The 23,520-nt window shown below is 25.6% G+C and overlaps 1 protein-coding gene across 4 annotated transcripts in view; it reads right to left on the reverse strand.

Moving 5' to 3' along the window:
* The window catches only part of LOC129612573 (filamin-A), a 133,779-nt gene that overhangs the window by 57,866 nt on the left and 52,393 nt on the right, over nucleotides 1–23,520 (reverse strand). Inside the window, exons 3-15 of one of the 4 annotated variants that reach the window (XM_055526244.1) lie at nucleotides 20,092–20,236; nucleotides 19,155–19,490; nucleotides 18,528–18,542; nucleotides 16,680–16,771; nucleotides 16,310–16,597; nucleotides 15,613–16,245; nucleotides 15,166–15,537; nucleotides 14,965–15,112; nucleotides 14,671–14,909; nucleotides 13,966–14,532; nucleotides 12,744–13,548; nucleotides 12,072–12,524; nucleotides 11,464–11,596 (exon numbers count right to left, since the gene is read on the reverse strand). In XM_055526244.1, the coding sequence (XP_055382219.1) occupies nucleotides 11,464–11,596; nucleotides 12,072–12,524; nucleotides 12,744–13,548; nucleotides 13,966–14,532; nucleotides 14,671–14,909; nucleotides 14,965–15,112; nucleotides 15,166–15,537; nucleotides 15,613–16,245; nucleotides 16,310–16,597; nucleotides 16,680–16,771; nucleotides 18,528–18,542; nucleotides 19,155–19,490; nucleotides 20,092–20,236 (4,226 nt within the window). The remainder of the gene's footprint in view (nucleotides 1–11,463; nucleotides 11,597–12,071; nucleotides 12,525–12,743; nucleotides 13,549–13,965; nucleotides 14,533–14,670; nucleotides 14,910–14,964; nucleotides 15,113–15,165; nucleotides 15,538–15,612; nucleotides 16,246–16,309; nucleotides 16,598–16,679; nucleotides 16,772–18,527; nucleotides 18,543–19,154; nucleotides 19,491–20,091; nucleotides 20,237–23,520) is intronic. The other 3 variants (XM_055526249.1, XM_055526255.1, XM_055526264.1) reach the window with 3 other exon arrangements.

Consider the following 23,520-nt stretch of genomic DNA (forward strand, 5'->3'; position numbering starts at 1 on the left):
AACTGAAATCGGATTTTTTTTTTGCTTTGCGGGAATCTTTTATCTAAACATCATTAATTTACCCATACAATTTTGTAACTATTTAATGAAATCTTGAAAATTAAAGTGAGAATTATTTTAAAAATCAAAATAAATTTAATTTGATCAGATTATTCAATTGAAAGTCGAGATATAAATACATGCATGTATTTAGTTAAAATCTAAAAATTTGCAAAAAGTACTTACAAAAAGAAATATAATTTCTTCAACTAGCTTTTACAAAAATTTGTTGATACTATTTTAAAGTGTTTACTAAATTCTTTTTACATTTTTAGATTTTATTAGAAAATGATGTACATACAGTATTTATGTATAAAGCATAATGCTTTATACATAAGTATTCTTTTGTTCGCCTAATTTTATGCAATTTTGCGTAATAAAATTTTTCAGAAGTAAAAATTCTTGAAAAGTCTTTATGAATTGGTAATTATAAAAATATAGCTATTTATCATTAAGGAATTTCCATTAAAAGGAAAGTCCTTATCAAATAAAAACGTATTTCCTACTCCGAAAATTCCGAATTTTTTTTCTCAAATTTTTTATTAATATTTTTACTAAATTAAATTTTAATGAGCAAAAAAAGCCGACTGTGACCAAATTCCAATATCTTCGTTAAATTTTATTGACAAGACTACCAATTGGCCTGTGTAACCAACTGTATTTTGTACTGCAAAGATGTATATGAGGTGAATAAATCAGAAGATTCCGTATTCCACTCTCTTGAATAACAAATTTTAAAATGCATAAGTAAAATAGATAAAAATAATGCATAAAAGTGAATTATCCATAAATGGTATATGAAATTGATAAATCTACTGATAAAAACTATTACTAACATTAATGATGATAATATAATCGTAGCCAGACCTTTTTGACTCCTTTTGATTGTGTTCAATTTTATATAAAAGCAAACTTTTCGAACATTGAATTAAATACCATTATAACAAGTGCGTTATAAAAAATAAAAGCACAAATCAAATTTTTTCAATAAGACACAGTTTTAAATAAAAATTTTTTCTGATAAAATCCAAAGGGTTTATAAAGGTTATTATATAATCTTTTATTTAGGTTTATTAGGTTATTATATAATCCTTTGTAATAAATATAAATAAATGAATGAAAATTTTTAAAAATTATAATTTAAAATAGTTCGTTTCTATAACTCATATAGACCATACGAACTGTGGATTATTATTCATTTGCAATAGTATTTTTCCAAAAATTTAGAAAAAACTGTTTTACGTGCAAACTGTTAATGCACAAAAAATTATTATCGAAAATGGCAGAAGCATAATTTCTATTGAATATTAATGAAAAATTAACGTTCATTTAAATTACCATTAGAGCTAATGTGTGATTAAAATAATTTCAATATCTTTTTTTGTCATGTGCAATTACAATTTTCACATAAATTACAAAAGTTCATATGCATGTACATGTATCTACATATGTATGTATATATACATTTAATTTTTTACGCTCGCCTCCAAATAAATTAGAACTTATATATAAAATTTTAATTTGGATATAAATTTTGTTAAACTATAAAAAATGTTACCAACTTTATTTTTATTGCTATGAAATCGGACCATAATTCACTGTTTTTTGACCTTGTTTTTATATATGTGCGTATGTATATATGATTGCACTAAATTTGAATGTTGAATATATTATTGTACACAATTATAATGAAATAATAACAAATTCTCTTCGGAAATGATAAATTTGCGAATTAATTTAATTTATTTTTTATTGTTCATTTTTTCATTTATTCTATGAATTAACGTTAAAGTATTCGAGGAATTTTATTGTAAAATGCTTATATTGAAATTTTAAATTCTATATACAAAGTCAGATTATTATTTATTAACAGATTAATAAACTGTTAATAGAAAATTTCGATTTTAGTACGAACAATTAATTCAGAATTGAGCAAACAACATGAACAATTGCCATAAAAAAACTGACTAAACTTCTGATGTGAAATTTTACAATGTAAAAGAAAGGCATATACAAATGTAGCTATTTTGTTTGATTGAAGCAATTGCTAGGATACACCTTTGCTTTATGTTACTAAGTAAAAGAAGTTGAAATTTTTTAATACTATTAATACATACATGTATGTATGGGTATAAATGCAAAAGTATGCAGTAATGAGTTTCTTCTGTCGAAAAAGAATAACTTACCTTTGATAAATTTTTGGATATTATTTGGATTTTGGAATTTTATAAAAATAGTTAATTTAGAAGAACATCAAATTTAAAAGATTACTTCAAAAAGTTTTTTGTTGAGAAAGCATTCAGAAATAAGAAAATAAGCTTAATATTAAAAAAAAAATCTAAAGAAAATTAAAATAAAATTGGATCAAACCAATGCTTTGTAATGCAGCACTTTTCCCTCTTTTAAAAACTATTCATGTACATAATATTATTAAAATTACTGCCATTCATACCCGAATATGTTTCAAAATTGCATACAACGCATACATTATTGCAGTCTTTAAAATAAAATCAGATATTCCGGAATATGTTTCCGGATTTATAGAAATTTGAAAAAGCATGCAGTTTTGGAAATATAAGGTGCCAACACTTCAAATTTTACGAATTTCGAGAGGCGATAACTTGATAGGGGGTGGGGATTGAAAAAAATTTTGAAAAAAAGGAGGAAGATTAAAAAAGGAGGACAGTTAAAATTTTCTTCTGCGAAAATTAGCTTCCAGTAAAGATCTATTTATATACGAAATTTTAGATTTCTATCTTCAGAGGAACAGAAGTTTTGTAAACAGACACATGGGCAAATTGAAACTAAAAGCACTTTTTTCGAAATTTATTTTGAAAAATTGCTAAAAAAAACACCTTTTAATTTTAGTCATCGAGAACTGAGGGGGGTAAAAAAATATAAAATCACCTTGTTTCTTTTACATTTCACCGAATTGAAATGATTTCCGAGATTTAATGGGGTTAAAACTTAATGTAATGCAGTAAATAATGTAGTATGCAATTAACTAGAAACTGCCCCTAAAATACATTTAATACGTTTTTCTGTATTGTTGTTATCATGAGCACTTTTTAAACTTTCGCTATTAAGAACAAAAGTTTAAGATATTTCATTAAAAATATTATTTACAAAAAAATTTCATGAAATACTTTCAACTTTTACATTTTTACTGAATCCTTATAAAAGTACTTGAATTTTCTTTGTTTTAATATTGTAGATTCAATATTTCAAAAAATTTAAAAATTACATGATTACTAAATATAAGAAAATTAAATTTTTTGCAAATTTTTAAAACTTTTAAATATTAAAAACCAAAATTACTCAATTCTCTTTAATATCTGAAAAACTTCAAAACTTAAATTTATTATTTTAAATATTATTCTAAAATATTTTGAATCCTTTAAACTTGTAAATTACAATAACATTATAAAAACTGTTAAAATAAAATAAAAACAAAATTTGTAAATTTCAATATTGTTAAACCAAAAACTTGTACTATCATAAGAATTTTATGGAAAATAAACTATATCTGGAATTTATTATTAAAATATAAGGTTTTCGAACAATTTAAGTGTATATTTTGTTGGGTAATATGAAAATTTATTAACTATCTTTGAGCGTGCAAGATTTTCTTTGGTTAACATACAAAAAAATATAGAAAATACTTGAATTACAATAAAAAAACTACGAAAAACAAAAACTTAATATTTTTAAGAAACTTAAAGGAGGAAAAAATTTGTACAAACCATTTTTTCTTTAAAGTTTTTCGTCAGTTTTCAACTACAAACTTTGTAAAAGAAAAATGAAAATTGAAAAAAAAAACAAAAACAACTCCGTTTTTTTAATAAAATTAATTTGCTTTCAAATAAATGAAGGAATTAAAAGGATTTCTAATGTTTAAATAAAAACTGCTCGTAGAGTGAAATTCAAAGTATTTTTTCAGTTTTTGAAAACGCCAATAGAACAAAAATAGTATTGCTAATGTACACTTCTAAGGACATTGGAAATGTAACATCAAAAATAAAGATCTATTTCTTACATTCAACAACAAAATTTATAAATAAAAAATTGTTCGACCATATGTTCTTTTATCTAAAGATTTTAAAAATAAAAAAAATTAACTACAATACTTGAATAGCATTTACGAAATTTTGAAAACATCTACAATTCCTTCCGTCGTTGTTAATCCTTTTTCTTTCGTTGTTAATTGTTGTTATTCATTTCTACAAAACTTTTCACGTAAGCATTATTTACACCAAGACTTAAAATGTCCCCCCCCCTTGAACCAACGCCCCTTGAAGAGTTACGTGTGCCAAACACATTCAAATAGCTTACAGTTTTCAAAGTAATTCAAAAATCTAAGATTTGGTAAGAATCGTTTATCTCTAATTTGAAATTAACTATAATTTTATTTGACAAATTAAAGTAAAATAATCATTACAGATGTAACAAAGAAAAGCCAATTATGTCCGGTTTATATCGAATTTTCTTTATATTCGCAATAATTTTTTGACTATTTTCTATAATGCTAATCTATACAAAATATAGTAATCAAAATTTATTCAATTTCGTGTTACTTTCTGGTCAATCGTATTATATACCACGTATTAAAATAAATACGTATATATACATAATATTATGTACTTATACTAAAATCGATTCTAAATATTTATTCACCTGTAATTTAAAAGACATTCACTTGTTATTAAACCTTTTGAATACCAATTTAAATAATCCTATTCGCATACATATATTTATATATAGTTAAATCAAATAAAATAACATTGAAAATAAGACCAGGCCTTGTATGTTTAAGTATTAAAATTAATATCTTTTTTGTCTATAGGTCTAGTCTAACTGGTGTGCCAATAAAGCTGAAACATGTTTAAATGAGAAAAAAAAATAAAATGATTTTCTCTCTTCCATATATAGAGATATTGAAAATTTCTTTATACACATTATAATTTGGCAGGATTATTAGAAATCATTATAAATAGTCTGGTTAGAATATTTTGATATAAGGTAAAAAAAAACAAGGGAGATTATAATGGTATGCCATTTAACACAAATGGACAGCAACACATCAAGTCAAATTAAATTAATAAAACGAATATAAGTGAAAGAAGATATTATAATCAATATATGAATGTATGTATGTATAAACTGAATATGTACAAAGTACATAATATCTGACGTGATTAATGACTATTGATTTTTATTGCTTGTATGTATACGTTCCAATAAATATAAACTGTTATCAAACAAATCATATATCGAATATTACACGCTATCCATTATTTTGAGGTTAATAACAGTGTAATGTACGTTCAATTAATAAATTAAGTTGAGATACCTATAGAAGATTTTGTAAAATTTTCAAGAAATATCATAACTTTAAGGACATGACTATATTACATCCCATATATGTATACGAAATAACTAATTGAGCTGAATATCCCGTTTTCTATATTAAAAAAAGCTGCTTGTATTAATATTAATTAACATTTTTCTGTCACATCGTGCATATTGTAGGAAGTTACAGAATAACATCTAAATATGTACATAGTAAAGTACTTAAGAATAATTGACCGTAAAAACTCATGACCGTAATAGCAAAATTTATTCAGCTAGTATTTTTGTTGTTATAATTAGAAGTTTTAGTATATTATTACTTAATGTAAATTAATATAGATTATTTATTTTTATAATTTTTTAGCGTTTATGAGCAGGTATAAGTTTTTCCAGTGTGGTGTAATTTAAATGAATCGTTGATCAAATCTAAACCAATGGTTTGTAAATCACATTTTTCCTGAAAAAATAAAAACACTTAACTATCTTTCTAATTAATATACCACTAAATATATCAAAATTATTGCATATGTTCAGGATGACAAAGAAGAAATAAAGTAAAATAAAAGAAGCAATAAAATTATTGCCGAATTCGTCCCCAAATTAGAATAAGATGAATTAACATAAATAATCACGTTTTTTTGATAACATGAGATTTAATGTTTGTTTTTGAAATTTCTAGAATTTTGGAATCGCTAACAGTTTTGGTAAAACAAACTGTCAAAATCTTAAATTTTGTCAACTATAAGAAGCCATAACTTAAAAGGGGAAGAAAACAATAAAAAATTTTCTTAAAATTTTAACCATAAATATTTATGGTTAGAAAATAAATACAAAAAGAAAATATGTATGTAAAAAATATCCCATAACTATATTGATTAACAGTGGTCGAAGTGGGATACTCAAAGTGGTTGGATGGTAAAAAGAAATAAAAAAAAACAAAAAGAAACTTTAAGTTATTTTTTAACAAAATAACAAAATTTACCAAACTTTGGAAGTAAATTAACGAGAATATTTATATTCAAAATTAAATCAACTAAAAATTGAATCGAAAACTGTGCAAATTGTTACCAAAGAAATACATAGACTACTATGTAGTAACGAAAATTTCATTAATACACAAAATTATACGTTACTATTTGAAATTGGTCTTATTTAAAGTTACATATATTTAATTTTTTGTTAAAAAAATTTTTAAAATTTATTAGAAAATTTTCTTAAATTGTAAAAAACATGTTCCGGAACGCATTTTTCTCTCCTATTAAGTAGTAGGATGGATTTCCAATTATTTAAAAGTACTGGGATGGCATCCCACTCATCCCGCCTCACTTCGAGCATGAATTAAACGAAATATTTGCTACAGTATTGATAAGTTTACAAAACATTCAAAAGATATTTGAGTAAAGTTTTTAATTTTGAAATAACATCATTTACCTTCAAGGACAATGAAGTTCTATAAAACATTTTTTTTTTCACATGTGTGCTAAAAAAGTTTTCTAAAATATCGCATCCCATTTTCACAATTGTGTACTTTTAAAATCCCCTTTATAAAAATATAACAATTACCAAAACAAGTTGTGCTTGTATTGTTTCTGCCAAATTGCAAAGTTCAATCGTTTATACTAAACGAAAACAAATATGTTATAATAGACGTATTATATAAATTCATTGGTTATAATCATATTTTTGAATTTATATGAGTAATGTGTAGAAAAAAAATTTGATGTGGTCAGCACATATCCAACCACAATGTGTAAGCCTAGTGTAGTGAAAGTGTTACAGAAGATTATGAAAATGCGTTTTAACACATCTTAACAATTTCAAGGACACTACTCAGCTTTTAGTTAACATACCTGGAAAAGTATAAATTTGGGTCTTAGTTGAATTTCCCTTTGCGCCACCCGAATTCTCTGGAAAGTTCACCAGCTATTTTCGGTAAGAACCAGAAATCAAATATCAAATTTAAAGAAATTCCATTAATCCGTTTCGTTAACATAAAAAAACATAAATTCGATCCGAGCCCTGATCTTTCCAAAAAATTACACAAAAAGTAAAATTGGCCCGCAAAAAGGTCCAGTTTCTGAGGTCTGATATATTCCCTGATATATCAAACTTCGGGAACTGGTCTGATAAAGTTGATCAATCCGTGCAATATCCAAAATAAACCCACATATAAAATTTTATCAAAATCGTTTCAGACGAACTTGAGGTACACGATTTCGCACACAGACCGACAGATCGACATCTCTGTAAAAGTAGTTTATTTACACTTCCCTAATAGTAGAAGTCCGCCGAAAACTCGACATCCAAAATTTGGGGCCATCACATGACCTCCCTCATTGTCTACAATGCTGTCGGAAATAAAAATGCTGTCTACAATGCTGTCGGAATTATATCATATTCCTAATACAGAAGTATTAAATTATTCAAAATCAGTGGTTCCACAAAATTTTTAGTCAAAATCAAATACATTTTTACCCCTAACATCCTGTAATAATAATAATTGCAATAATATTCTGCATAATTTAAAAGAAAATAAAAAGATATTTGTACAGTTGATAACCAAATTCCGAATAACATTACTCTGACGAAGTAATTTGGATAAACTTAGATGAAAATCAAATTAACATATCTTGAAACATACATAATCAAAGTTGAGATTTAAAATATACAAAATAGAGAACAGTTTGAGGCTTATTAAGTTATTTTAAATGAACCGGTTGTAAGCTCAACGTAACTCAATCCAATCAAGATTTTTCCTTATTATAAGCATTTATGATTATTTAATTTTTAATAAATATGTAATAAAACTTATATTTAAAATATATAAAAAAATATAACTTACCTTTTTAACAATTATTTAAATTTTATAAGTTAATTTTTAAAACATAAAATTAAGAATTAATTCAAACAAATCGATGCTAATTAGTTATTAAATAAAAAATAAATATCTTAATTTTTCTTTTTAATTTTTTTTTGTATTATTAATAATAAAACACGAAACGCTTTCAAAAATCTTGAATAAAATATCATTGGAATTTAATTAAATAACAATAATGAAAGAATCCTTTTTCATTTGGATTAATTTTAACTAAGTATTTTAATTTCTTTGATATTTCATTCAATACACATATATGTACTTCGTTTTTAAAAAAATAATATTAATGTTATTATGAAAAAAGCACTTAAAAAATAAACTACATTGGTTGTATAGCTAAATTTTATAAATTTTAAAACTATTAATATTTATATAATTAAATTAAAAGAATTTAAAATATATTAATTATATTTAAACTAAAATATAGCATTAGAACTATAACTACAAAACTTATAAGCTACGAAGCATCAAACAATTGAATAAAAATTATTTATGTCGACAAAAAAGTTAAATTACATAATAATATAATGAATGCTTTTGTAACAGCAATCACATTTTGCATCGCAGCACTGATTCAAAAATAAAATTATTATGAACGGTTTTTTCCGTCTATACAACAAGTATTTGCTTAAGGATCATACATAAATTTAATTGCATTAACCCGCTCATATATCAAGTTATGTATATATAAATTCTATTTAAGGTAAAATAAAAAACAAAATAACGACGTTTTCGTAGTTGAATAGTGAGCAAAAACGTTTCAGGAAAATTTAGTCAAGAGTGTTGAACCAGAATATTTATTCAGATGAAATATCAAGACTTTCGTTTATTTTTAATAAATCAATATATTTTCGGTTCGATACTGTAAGCCTGTAGTGCATACAGTAGTTGATGTAAAAATGTAGTTAAGTGATTGCTTAAATTACTGAAAAAATTTATAAACACTTTTTATCAATTGTTTGACATACAAATATAGCTAAATTTAAAGCCTTAAAATTATATAAATTTAAAAAAAATAAAGTATGCTTTAAATAAAAAACAAAACTATATGATCGAATATGATTTTAAATTAAATTTACAGATATGTATATGAGTTTTATTAATGTATAAATTAATGTAATTTTAATTTTTAAGTAGTATAATAAGCGCAAGTTAATTTTGTATTGATTTTTTTGTTAGTTTTCAAAACGAAAGTGTTGTTAAATTGATTTGTGAAAAAATAGCATGCAATTTATTGAAATATCTTTTTTTACTTTAATTGAAAAGTGTTTTGTCTTTTAATATTTTTATTTTGTTGTATTTTATTTCCATCTCCAAAGAAAAAAACTTAAATCTAGCATAAACATATTAAGAATTATCGTATTCCTAAACAAAAACAAAAATATACATTCCATGTTTATTTATGTTGTGTTGTATGATTTTAATATAATAGAATTTTTGTTATATAACAGTATAATAAAAATATATTTTAAAATATTTCTTAATTCTATTAATATGAAACTTAAATTAATCAAGAAATTTGTTTTATCTTTCTTATTAAATATTATCAAATCAATTATTACAAAATTAATTCGCGTTTACAAATAACATGCTTTCTTTGTTGAGAGTACTTTGTTGTACTAAACGTTAATTGTATAAATAATACAGAAAACTAAAAGATATTTTCTGAAAATCTTTATAAAATGTAAATAAACAAAGATTTGCCAATTTATAAAATTTTCGATAAACATGAAATCAAATGATTTGAAGTTCAAATTTTAAATTATTTGAATTATATGTTTGATACAATGCATTGAAAAAATAATAAAATATTCAAATATTGAACATGATTTCATGGTTCGATAATACGAATTTTAAAAACAAATAAAAGGAAACATTTAGAAACATAAAAGGGAAAAGTACAACACTTGAAATATAACACTTGAATATAATAGAAAAATGGAAGATATAAAATTAAAATCAGAACTTTTATATGCCACAGGTGTTAGAGTCAGTGGTCCATCAATAATGAAAATAATTTTTAATAATTATTTAATGGTTTAGAAAACCAGTAATTTATAAAGAAAAGAAATGTTATAAAAATTCAAAGCTCTTCCTGCTACAACTAAAACTCTTTTAATGATTTTCTAATTCTTTTTTTTTAATTTGTGAATTTTTTTTTAATTAATGTAAAATTTACGGTTTGGAAGGTAAAATTAATAAATATTAATTTCGAAAAATCTTAACAAATATTATACCAAAGATTACCAGCATATCTTTGGAAAATATATGTTGCGTCATTTTGTAAAAGAAAGCATATTTAAAATACAATATAATAGTCAAATATGTACATAATCCTTCAACTACCTAAATAACATTGTCCAAAATTATGCTTTTTTAACAATTTAAGCTTTGAAAGTTTTATAATTTTAGTTGAATTAAATAGAAGCTTCATTGTATATTATAAATGTTTTATATTACAATTAAGAATTACTTATATTGAACAATTTTCTTGATTCTACTAAAGAGTAACGCTAACTAGAAAGTATTTATGATTTTTTACAGATACATATATATTGAATCGCAATTATATACATTTATATATAATTGGGATTATATAGGCTCTAGACAATTCAAAGAATCGGCTTTAAAAGTGTATAACAACACTTAACCATTATTTACGAAAAAAATTTATATAACTGCTTTTATTTCATAAATTTCATAAAGTTATATTTTAAATTAATGATAAGAATTTAAAAACTCAATTGCATAGAACCTATATAACAAATATTTCAGATATAAGACTAAAATATACATATAATTTATTTAATATACATATTTATGACATAATAACAGAACAATTTACATTATCAATGAAAAAAACAATTTTATGTATACAGTACATAATTAAATTATGTTTAATACATATTGTACATATATTATAATTAAAACTACCTAAAACACAATACATATATATGTATGTAATTTGAAAATCAAAGATTTTGAAAATTTGAAAGCATAAAAAACAAATATTTAATTAATTCTTTTTTTTTTTTTTAAATTTACGAAACATTTTTTGAATAAGCACTAAACAACGATTTGTTTTAAAATTCTTAAACAGTATAGGTTTATATTATAGTAACTATTTATAAATCTCATTCCAACAACTACACATTTTATTTAAAAAACAATTACAGAATATTATTTAATTATTTATGTACCTTAATTGAATAATGTCCATTCGGTATGCTTTGTCCACCAAACTTAACATTCAAATCATATTCGCCAGGTTCATTTAATGTGTAGAATATATCAAAGAATCCATCCTTTTCAATGACATCAATATCAACGTCACTATAATTCATAAAAAAGAGTATAAAACCATAATTAAATATCTAAATTTCGAAAATACCATTTTTGTTAAATTATGTTTGAAAACTACAAATAAAGTTCTTTTTGCAAAACGTAATATCTTAAAGAACAATTATGAAAAAGAAAACAAAAAAATTGACATTCGTTACAAAAACTAATTTTGTCAACTTAGAAAAGTCGGAAATAATAAAATAAAATTTAACTCAAATTAAACATAATTTACTGTATTCAACTTAAGCTCAAAAAACGAATTACTGCAATTTTAATGCCTTCAAAACACATTTGCCATTGTATTTTGTGAGTAAAAATGTTTACATTTCGATACAATGTTATAATTTTTTAATTTGACAAAACTTCAATAATTTTTGTTTACAAAACGTCAAAAATGGTAACCAATTATCACATATTTTTAAAATATTCTGTCAACCTTATTGTATTCATGCACAGCAATACTTACTTTCCATTTTTCGATGTTATTTTACATGTAACTGCTCCGTCACCAGCTTCTCTAGCATCAACTGTCATATGACTTTTACTACCAGACGGTTGAATTTTTGGGGCTTCTTCAACTAATTTGCATTTTTTAGCTTCCCCAGTAGGATATGCTTGCAAAGTGAATGGTGAACCTTGAATTTCTTTGCCCCCATATTTGATGCTAACATTATATGGGCCACATTCATCAGGTACAAATGATACCGTATACGAACCATTTTCAAGTTGTTCCATTTTTGGCTTCAATGGTTTGCCTTTCGGATTTTTTATTGAAACATTAATATCAGCTTGACCAGCCTTTTTTGTATCAATTTGAAATTTAGCAGGTAATGATGCTGGTAATTGTTTTTTCTGTGTATCACCATCAATTTTGACATTTTTCTCATCAAATTTAGGAAATACTTGCATTATGAAAGGACTGAAAATAAATGGAAGAAAAATGGTATGAATTTCCACTAAAATCCAATAAAAAATTATATATTTATAAATTATTCATTACAATTTGAAGCTTTTTTGTAAATTTTAGTTGTTACATATAAATAATAGTATACAAATTTTCAAATCACAAATAAGTTTGAACAATTATTATCTTCAAAATAACCTTTTTTTAATAAATTCATTTTGATAACATATCTACCTGCAAGGTACTTCAACATCAGCAAATTTAACAGTACATGTTAATACTGATCCTTCTTTTGGTGGTATGAAATGCACAGCATATAAACCATTTTCTTTGTCTTGAACATGCCAGTTTTCAATAGGATGTCCTTCAGAGTTATTCATTTGCACTGAAATTTTTCCAGGACCAGCTTCACCAACATCAACATCGAAATATGTTGGTACATCTTCTCTTACTTGACCATGTTCAAGAGCTGGACCAAAAACTTTAACTTTTGACGGTTCAACACTTTCTTCAACAAAGACTTTAAATGGTGATCCAGGTATATGTTTGTCAGCAAATCTTATTGTTATATCATATTCTCCTGGTTCTGTTGCAACATATTCAACGTCACAGCTACCATCTCTATTATCAATACAAGACATTTTTGCCTCAGCTGGACCTTCGATTGCTAAGGATAATCCGCCTATACCAGCTCCCTTTGTTTCTACAGTAAATTTATTTGTGTGATTTGTAATACCTCGTTCTAAACCTGATCCATATGCTTTGCATCTTGATGGATCACAACCACTTTTAACATGCACAACAAACGGCGACCCAGGAACGTGAACATTATCGTATAAAAGTTCAATTGTATGACGTCCTGCTTCAAATGGAGTATACATAATGCGAAAAACGTCATCATCTTTGCCAGTTACTATTTTACTGGGAAGGACATTTCCCTTTGGATCAAATATTGCACAAGATAATTTGCTTGTATCAATGTTGCTACCAACTTTACTCATATCTACTAAGAAATCCGTAGCCGCATTCATAATTACACCTAAAATTGTAATACAAATATTAGAATATTAATTGTAATAAGTAATGTACACGTATTATATAAGCATAATTAATTCATAAAACATGCAACACAACAATATTATTAAAGAGCAGAAAAAATTGCTTCATTGTTAATTGTCCTGCTTATATTAGAAAAGGGAAAAAATCACACATGTTAACATTTTTTTCTTAGGGTTTCCAAGCTAACAGATATTCGTTAGCGAGCTGGTCCACGGTATTTAATTTTTAAATATTGGTTGATCTAATCAAACAGTTAATCCTAAATACAGTTATAAAAAAATACAAAACAAACTGAAAAATAGCGCTTTGGTTATTACTTTTCGCAGGCAAAACATCTTTGGGCACAAAACTTCACATCAAAATCATCATCATAAAACTCAAACGCCTCATCTCATACCATGAGGTTGTATTCCTAATCCAGAAACGCGAATATTCCTTAAATTTGGTTGAGCAATAATAATAGCTTGGAATGGTGATCCCACGATATGATGGTCATTAAAAGTTATATTTACTGTGTAATCACCTACTTCTGTTGGTAAATATGCCACATTACACGTACCATCTCCATTATCACGACAATTTATAGCAGCTTCACAAGGTCCTTCAACTGTTACACCTAAACCACCTTGACCAGCACCACGTGTATCTATAACGAATTCGGCTGGCAACGCTACATAACCTTTTTCCAAGCCTGGTCCATAAGCATGTACTTTTGCTGAATCACTACCAACCAAACATTGCAAACGGAATGGTCTTGGTGTTATTGGCGTTCCACCAAAGCAAACGGACAATAAATATTCTCCTAACTGTGTTGGGGTAAAATTAACTAAAAACCCTTCTGCGGTAGGTATAACATGAGCTTTAATACGATTTCCAGACGGGCTTGTTATAATCACAGACAAATCAGCTCGAGCCAAACCATTTGTTATAACACGAAACTGTTGTAAACTATTAACAGGTGCCGCTTTTGGTGTTTTCATTTTTTTTTTTAATGAAGAAATTATAATTAAAATTTTTGAACTCTTTTATCTGATTTAGAGAATAATTTTTTTCCTATTGCTAGTGAACTTCTTCTATTGCTAATTATTCAAAATCTACTTACTTGGTTCTAGGCCATCAACTTTAATTTTGGAAACGTCAACGGCTGGTGTTATAACCACCTTTGGAGATGTTGGAACCAATAAACCACCATAATACATATTTGTTGTGTAAGATCCAATAGCAGGTGGAACAACTTCTACAGTATAGGTACTATCCTCATTATCAATTATTCTAACTGGAACTTCTGCTCTAGTATCGTCATGGATTAATGTCACCTTTAATTCAGCATCACCCGCATCCCTAATATTTCCATTATTTTAATCTTTTTATATAAAACTAACATTCAAAAATTTACCTCGCATCAACATTGAAATGAGTTGCAACATTTGGTTTTACACCAGGTTCCAACCAAGGACCCATTACTTGTACTTTAGTCGGGTCCAATGGTGTTGTAACATAAACCCTATGAGGGGAATCTGATGTTGCTACTCCGCCATAATTAACTAAAATATAATTGAGTTAAAACTATTCTAATACCAAAACTCTATTCATTTACTTTCAACAGTATGTGGAACACCAGATTTTGGTGTATATGTGCAAATCTTAGTTCCATCTGGATTATCCTTAATTTGAACAGGAATAGATTTAGCATAAACGTCTTGCACGAAAACTTCTAAAGGAGCTGAACCGGCGTTTGATGTATCCACTGTAAAACTCACAGGTTGATCTATTACTACACCATTCTTTTCTAAGCCTGGACCAAAAGCTTTAACTTTTTCTGGGAAGAATTCTGTTTTTGGATAAATATAAGCCATATGGGGACTTTTAGGTATATCCTCATTATCACAAAGTATATGAACTGCATATTCGCCAGGTGCAGTTGGATAATATTTTACTAAAGCAGAACCGTCTCCATTATCGTGGCATTCTAGAGGTAAAGTAAAAATACAAGAAATTCAAAAATCAAAAAATTTTCAAAAAATTAAACAAAAACACTATTTACCAATTTCTGCTTGTGAAGGACCAGCTACTGTAAAACCTAAAGCTCCTGTTTCACCATTTGTTTCAACGACAAACGCTGCCGGATAACCTACAATGCCACTTGAAAGCCCTGGCCCATGAGCAACAATTGAGGATTCTTTATAAGGGCGTACATTAACTTCAAATGGACTTTTCGGAATCTCTTGACCCCCATATGATATCATTACTACATAACGTCCTTCTTTTGTTGGAGCATAGCTTGCTTCATATATTTTTCCACTTTTTTTATTCAGTTTTACCATTTGCGTTGTACCTCCTGGTCCAATTACTCTTACTTCTGGTGTACCCTCTCCAGCACCTTCAGTATAAATTTTAAAGTCTGCCTCATCACCAACACGTACTCCTTGCGATTGAAGCCCACGACCAGATGCTCGTACTTTCTTTGCATCAGAAATTGGTGCAACTTTAACAGGGAATGGACTATTTGGTATTGGATTACCAGCAAAAAATACATTTACAGAATGTAATCCGGTTAATGGAGAAACATATTCGCAACGCCATACATCTGGCTCAATTTGTCTTAATTTTGCTGGAACTGAAGTTTTATGATTTGCAGGATCAATAATAATGACTTCAGGTACACCTTTCCCTGCATCTAAAATTTTAATTAAAAAAAAAAGTTAAAATGTGTAATCAAATTTATACTTTCAATATTGAACCTTTTGTTAATATATCAAATGACGTTGGACGATTAATACTAACACCCGTAGCTTGAATTCCAGGACCAGTAACACTGACTTTAGAAGCATCGCCAGCATGTCCTTCCACTTTCACGTTATAGGGACTTTTTGGAATATCTCTACCAGAAAACTTTATGAAAACTTGATGATTCCCTTCTTCCTTTGGAATATAGGATGCAGAATATGTTAAATTTTTATCATTATTATAACGAACATCTGCCTTCTCCTGTTGACCCCCTGGTCCAATAACAATTACATCAACAACTCCTTCAATTAAAAAAAAAATATTTACATATTTTTTGTTATTTATTAATCATTTTATTATGAATGTTTATATGTATGTACATACCTTTTCCAGCAGAAAATGTTTCAACTGTAAAATTGGCTGGTGCGCCAACAACTGGCCCAGTGGGTTCAATTCCAGGACCATAAGCTCGAACTCTTCAATTGTGAAATTAAATATTTTAAAATGTTATAGATTTAGTAAAATTAAATAAAAAGCAAAGCCTAGTAATTTTTAATAATTTTTTATTGTTTAAAACAATTTAATTAGCATTTAAATATCAATAACTATAAAAATTAAAGCACACTTTATTAAACTTTACAATAATTTGTTTTAGCAAAAATAAATGTTCGCCTAAGCTTATGCAAAACCAAACAACATATTAGTTTAAAAATTACTCAAATGCAAAAGTACTCTTTCACATTTTGATCTTAAGTGAGTTTTTTATGTTCAAATTAAAACAAAAAGAGAAAACAAGTATGAGTAGAATTGAAAATGTCGTACGTTCGCACAATTCATTTACAATAAATAAGTAAAAGTAGGTAGACATTAGTTGAAAAAAATTATATCTGCTGATTCTAATTTCTGAAGAATGAGAAATATTTTTAATTTCATTTCTCAAAATCATAAAAGAAAATCACTCAATTCTCACCAACATGATCATTTTTTATGAGATATTTTTCTACATTACGGGAATATTAGAATTTAGAAACACAACAAGTTTTTTTATTAATGAAAAAATCAATAATATATTAATAATTAGATTAATATTTTCAAGATAAACAAAAATAATTTTATTAAAATATTAATTATTTAAAAGGGTACTATATATATGTATATGAGCAAGAAATAAAAATTTATTATGGAAAAAAAGTTTTGTATTTGCTTTAAACTTGAAACTTATAAGCGGAACAGGATTAGCTATCAAATATTGAATTAATCGTTGAATCAACTAATCAAGTGTTATAGTTTGAAACCTAAAAGATGTTAAAAAGCAAAGCGTTAACACGAAAAATTTAATTTTTGGTTAAAGAAATCGAATCTCAAATAAGTTAAAAAAAAGATTGTTTTACTTTTTGTTTCGAATGATTGCAAATTATCCTACAATTAATTATGACATTAAATGTTATTAGTTTAGTTCTTGAATAAGAAAAATAGGTGCAAATTCTTGGCTTTTCTTTGAATTTTCTTTGGATACAAATTGCAGCTTAATTAATTTTTTTATCAAGAAAAAAGTTGTAACATTTATAAGAAGAATTTGTGCTGCTTTAAAAAACCAAACATAATGAAATACGAATAATAGCGTTAGCTTATCTTATAGTGAATACATTCATACTTGTATGAATTTATAGAAGTATAACGGATCTACATATGAAATAAGGTAGAAGTAACTATATTTGAACGGTTAAATGACTTGCAGTTCAAATACTAATTTATTTTAACATGCTACAACATGAAACAGTTTAAAAATAAAAAATAATAAACATAAGCAGCTTGAATTCTATGACAAAAACTTAATAATTTTATTAATTATACCAAACAAAATTAATTTTATAATTATTAATTAATTAAAAATTTTATAAACCTAACAAAAAAGAAAGTCTCAAGTTTCCACTCGCAAGTCTCAAAACTTTTAAGCATATTTTACTAATTTCAAAAAACATGATACAAGAATTGGAAAAATGTGGTGTTTTTATTATTAAAACACATTTTCGTTAATTATTTTTATATTATCAAATAAATGTCGAAAATTAAATATGTGATTAAATTAAGTAAAAAAATAAATGGCATTTTGAAATGATGTTAAAAACTTGCTAAAATAGCCAAAATAAAAAAACTTGAAAAGAAAAACTAAATGCGAATTAATAAATTTTCTATTATTATTTTTGTTAACTTAAGGCATTCCAAACTTACCGGGGAGGAGGAATGCTGGAGTATTGTAAAAATTTTAATTGAAATTTTGTAATTTATATTTCGTTTTTGGTTTTACAAAACAATATACATTTTTTCGTTATTAGCGAAAATTTAATTATTTTGCATTACAAGAAATAAAAAAAAAAGAAAAATAAAAAAAAATTTATTAGAATTTTTTTTCAAAGAGATTACAAAAAAAAATATTTTTTTTTTAAAACGCTAATTAAATTAATTTAAAAAAATGTATTTAACAATTTAATCGTTTTGTTCTTTTTTATAATAAATAAATAAATCAAAAAAGAAGATATTGAGGCGTGCTTTTGAAAAAAGAACTGCCGTGAATTAGAGAGTAAAATAAAATGGCAAAACTATTTCGAAAAATTATAAAAATCATAAATAATAGTGTGTGGGTATGTATGTACGTTTTATAAGTATAAAATTATTTACGAGTATGTGTTTAAATTAAGTGTAATTGTATAATTATGTTTATGATACAAAAATAATAAAAAAAAAAAAAAAACATTACAAAAAAAATTGTTTTTTTGTGAAAAAATAAAAGTTACTAATGTAAAAGTTTTAAAAATAACAGTAAATGATGGATTTGTCTTTGTTTTAAGATTTTATTACCTATTTGGATTAGTTTTTGGACGTAATGGTGCTCCTTGTTTTAATTTTGCACTTGGATATTGCGATAAATATGTCATCATTGATTGTTCATCAACATTTGGATTAACAATTTCTTCTGGTTTAATTAATTGCCTAACATTTAACCAATCATCAGCTAAACCCATAGCTTCAGATGCATTTTGTACTGCATCCTTGGGATCCCATAATTCCCAATCGGGGCATAAACCTGGCGCACATGCATCAACTAATGCACCTACAGCTTTACCATCTGTCCAATCATTTGTGAAATTATTAATTGGTAAATCAGGTATTTTTGTATGAATCCAATTTAATAATCTACAATAAAAATTTAAAAATATTATAAAAATTAATTTAAGTTTTTTATTTGTTATAAAGAATATGCAATATACTTATGAGGTTGTGTATTCTTATAAGCATTTAGAACCTATATAATTTTTTAAATTTTGAACAGAAATGCTATTATTAAAAAAAAATACACCTTTTTAAACCAACTACTTAGTTACTTACGGATGGTTTTAACATCTAACAATGTTAATTTAATCAATGGTTTGTAAAATAGCATGTCTCGCTTGAATGAAATTAAATCATCAAAATCTAAAAAAAAAATTTACTTCAAGTTGGCTTAAAATATGGTAAGGAAGCTAAAGGAATAATTCCGAAGTATTTATTGTGAGAAATCTGTATAACAATTTAATAAAAAAACTATGACATTCCTATATTGAGACAACTTTAATATATTTATAAGTATTCTTATAAAAATTTCAACTTTAGCTGAACTAGGAAAATTAATTGTACTTTTTGTTTTTAAAATTGCCTGCATAATAATTTAAAGTGTGTAGGTATATTAAAGAAAGCAAAATGGGATTCTAAAATTCTACTATAATACCGTTTTTGTGGAATTTTTTATTTAATTTACCTTTGTTTTGGTGTCGGGCCGGAGCCATTTATTTGATTATCGTCCTCGCCATCCCATACAGGCATTGAAATTGAATAATGCAAAATAAGTGTCCATATTAAACCAAGAATTAGTTTAAGTTTACAATCAACAATATCTGATGAATCTGAAAAAAAAAATTATTCAATTAACTATAAATTATTCTTTTGCTGTATATGTACATGCATATATGTATACGTAAATATATGGAAGAACATATACGTATCCATAAAAAAAGTATTATACAATCAAATAACATCCTACATACTTATAGTACTTTATATTTTTAATTAAATAAATATTAGCGAATATGTACATGTAAAAATAAACATGATGGCATATTCAAACTCCGTTTTTCACATCATCGCAGCGGAGTCACTGTAATTTCCTTTTTCAATATATACTTAATGAAGTTACAAAAATGTCAAAAGTTCACGAGAATTTTAATTAAATAAATACTATCACACTATTGGATTTATAATTTCAGGGACCACGAAAATTATAAATTAGTATTACTACAAGAATAGTAAAATTTCTGCATTTTCTAATATTAGAACAAAGTTACAGCTTTCCAATTTACATGAGTTTTTATCAAAAGCAACATAACAAAAAACTTGGTGTGTACATATATACAAACTTCGCTTTCAACAAAGACTCAGAAATGGTTACAATCAAGTTTTGTAGCTGAAAATTAGTACACCTTCTCTTAAATCACTTTCACTTACTCCCATATATTTGTTAAAGTCGAAACATTTTTAAGAATGGAAAATAAAGGCCAACCCCTAGGCTTACCCACCCGCACCGAATGGGATTTAAGAGGTCAACAAATTCTCTCCGAACATACCAAATCTTCTAGTACAACATTTGTTGAAGTTTTAAGATTTTAATGAATGGATACGGGTAGGAGGGCTAGACCCATCCACTGCAAATTTATTTCATTCCATTATAACCATACATATCCGTAACACCTTCTCTCCCATTTTTTATGGTAGAAACGTTTTGAGAGTGAAAATTGTATGGTTAAAAAAAATAAAAAATTACCATACGAAAAACTTCTTCCTTCCGAAGCTTCTCGCTAAGTCATTTGGGAGCTCAGTTACAAAAATTTAAAAATTTTGACGACAAAAAAACGTGGCATCAACAAGATTCAAATGAATATAAGAGTATTAAATTAATTTTCAATACTTATAATGGTAAATTTCAATAACATTATTTTAAAGTAAAATGGCGTTTTATATCAGATTAACTAGAATCACTTTAATAATAATTTAAATGCCCTGCGTTGCTCTTTGCTTCTTCACACATCCTTTTGCATTTACTGTAAGTAGCATCTACTTTCATAAATTTTAAACTTAAAACAAATATTTTCATAATTGCCTTCAAATAAATAGTTTCTACTTTTAATGCAAAAGTATTTTACATAATTATTGAAAAAAAGAAAAAAAATTAACAATGCCTTTTTAAATTTAAATTAAATGTCAAAAAAAAATTGCCTTTATGGAAATTAACTCTTAATAAATCAAATTTATGGATAAGTTACCCATTAATATAATAGAGCTTTAAAAAAAATGAGAATAGGTGAAGGACATTTTAATAATGTTCTCAGCCTTGATCGCCCTACAGATTCGTTTTTTCATATTATTCTTAAGTTCGTTAAATATTATAAAGTTATTTATTTCATTTACACTTCCGTAAACATTTAAATTTCGCGCTTTATTTTTTTTATTATTTTTAACTTTTTGTGATTAATAAGTGATGTAAAATTAAATATTTTATTTACTTTAACATTAAATTTTAAATAGTACAGAAAAATTTTATTAAAAATTCTTTTCTACCAATTACACACTTACATGTACTTATAATTGATAGAAATTAATTATGTAATTTTTATATTTTAAATTAACAATTTATTAAAACGACTTATTTATGAACATGATGGCGTATTCAAACTCCGTTCGTGTTATGGATGAGATTCTTTTCTTGAAGGAAGTCGAGTTTTCTTGAAGGAATAGTCTATTCCTTCAATATAATAATGTTTTTTTAGGTTTCTATACGCTAATATAGAAGTCAGTTCAGAATTGACCTCACGCGAATAGTCTTTGCAACTATTAAGGATTTTTACAACACTGACATTTTTCTATATTTTCTAGTATCGCCTTTCAAAATTAACTACAATAATTATTGTTAAACAAATACATTGTTTAAAATCGTCTTCCATAATAGCTTAACGTTTTTGATTCGATTTAATTGCGCAGTCGCTTTCCTTATTTGAGATTTCAATAATACTTAGAGGTTAAATTGTCTGGTTTCAGTTGAATCGAGTCTTGAAACCCTTTCACCTATTTATATGTAACTCTTTATGTATTTTTATATACTTATTATGTACTTGGTACTACGTCATATTATTAATTTAATAAAATACATTGCCGCCTACTCAATGAGTATGCACTACAATTTTTTACAATTTTTCGTGTTTAACCCATGGAATTTCAATTTTTCAGTAAAAATTTTCAAGTATGCACTTACCATACGCACGTTATAAAAATAAAAAGCATCATATAAAATTTTTATAATTTATATTTTAAGGATAATATGCACCATGTTTTCGATTTTATTATTTTATTATTTGGAAAATGTATTTGTAAAATTTTATTTATAAAAAATAATTAACAAAATTATATTCAAATTTAATTCAATTTAAAATTATTTAATACGAAATTTTTGTTAAGTAAAATTTGCCTTACAAAAATTTATCAGGATATTGAATTAATCGAACATCCTATTCACATATATACTAATATATATTATATGTATATATACTTATATATATATCTACAAGCACAAAATATGATAAAAGTATGAAATAATAATTGTTTGCGAATGCATAAGAATTTTAAATGCGTAAGTAGCTACTTGAATTCGATAATAATTATCTTGTCTACGTTAATAAAGTAAAAACCTCGAATATCCACAAAAACACCCACGGATTCATTTTATTATCAGAATTTACATATATGTATAAAATTATAAATATATAAGTAAGTATATACATTCATAAAAATACAATATAAAAAATATAAAAAATATGTTCGTTATTATCTTAGAAATTATTGAAAATCGGCGTTGTAAAAATTTAATCGCCGGAATCAGACGTGATCTGCAAAAGCTAGCCAAATCGTCACATATCAAAATAAACTCAGATATATATAAGTTTTAATAGGTAAAACTTATGTACAAGTAGATAAGTTGCACTTCCTTACTACGAAGAACATTGTTGCTCAAAAAGTTGACATGTGAATTTTGATATAGCCACAATAAGTACATGTTTATGTATAAATTGTAAGCAATACTGTTGATAATAACTTAAAGTCTAAATAAACTTCCCCTAATCTTTCCCATTCTAAAAAATTT

The sequence above is a fragment of the Condylostylus longicornis genome, unplaced genomic scaffold (genome assembly GCF_029603195.1).
Source record: "Condylostylus longicornis isolate FDR11 unplaced genomic scaffold, ASM2960319v2 ptg000004l, whole genome shotgun sequence".
NCBI classification, from domain to species: Eukaryota; Metazoa; Arthropoda; class Insecta; order Diptera; family Dolichopodidae; genus Condylostylus; species Condylostylus longicornis.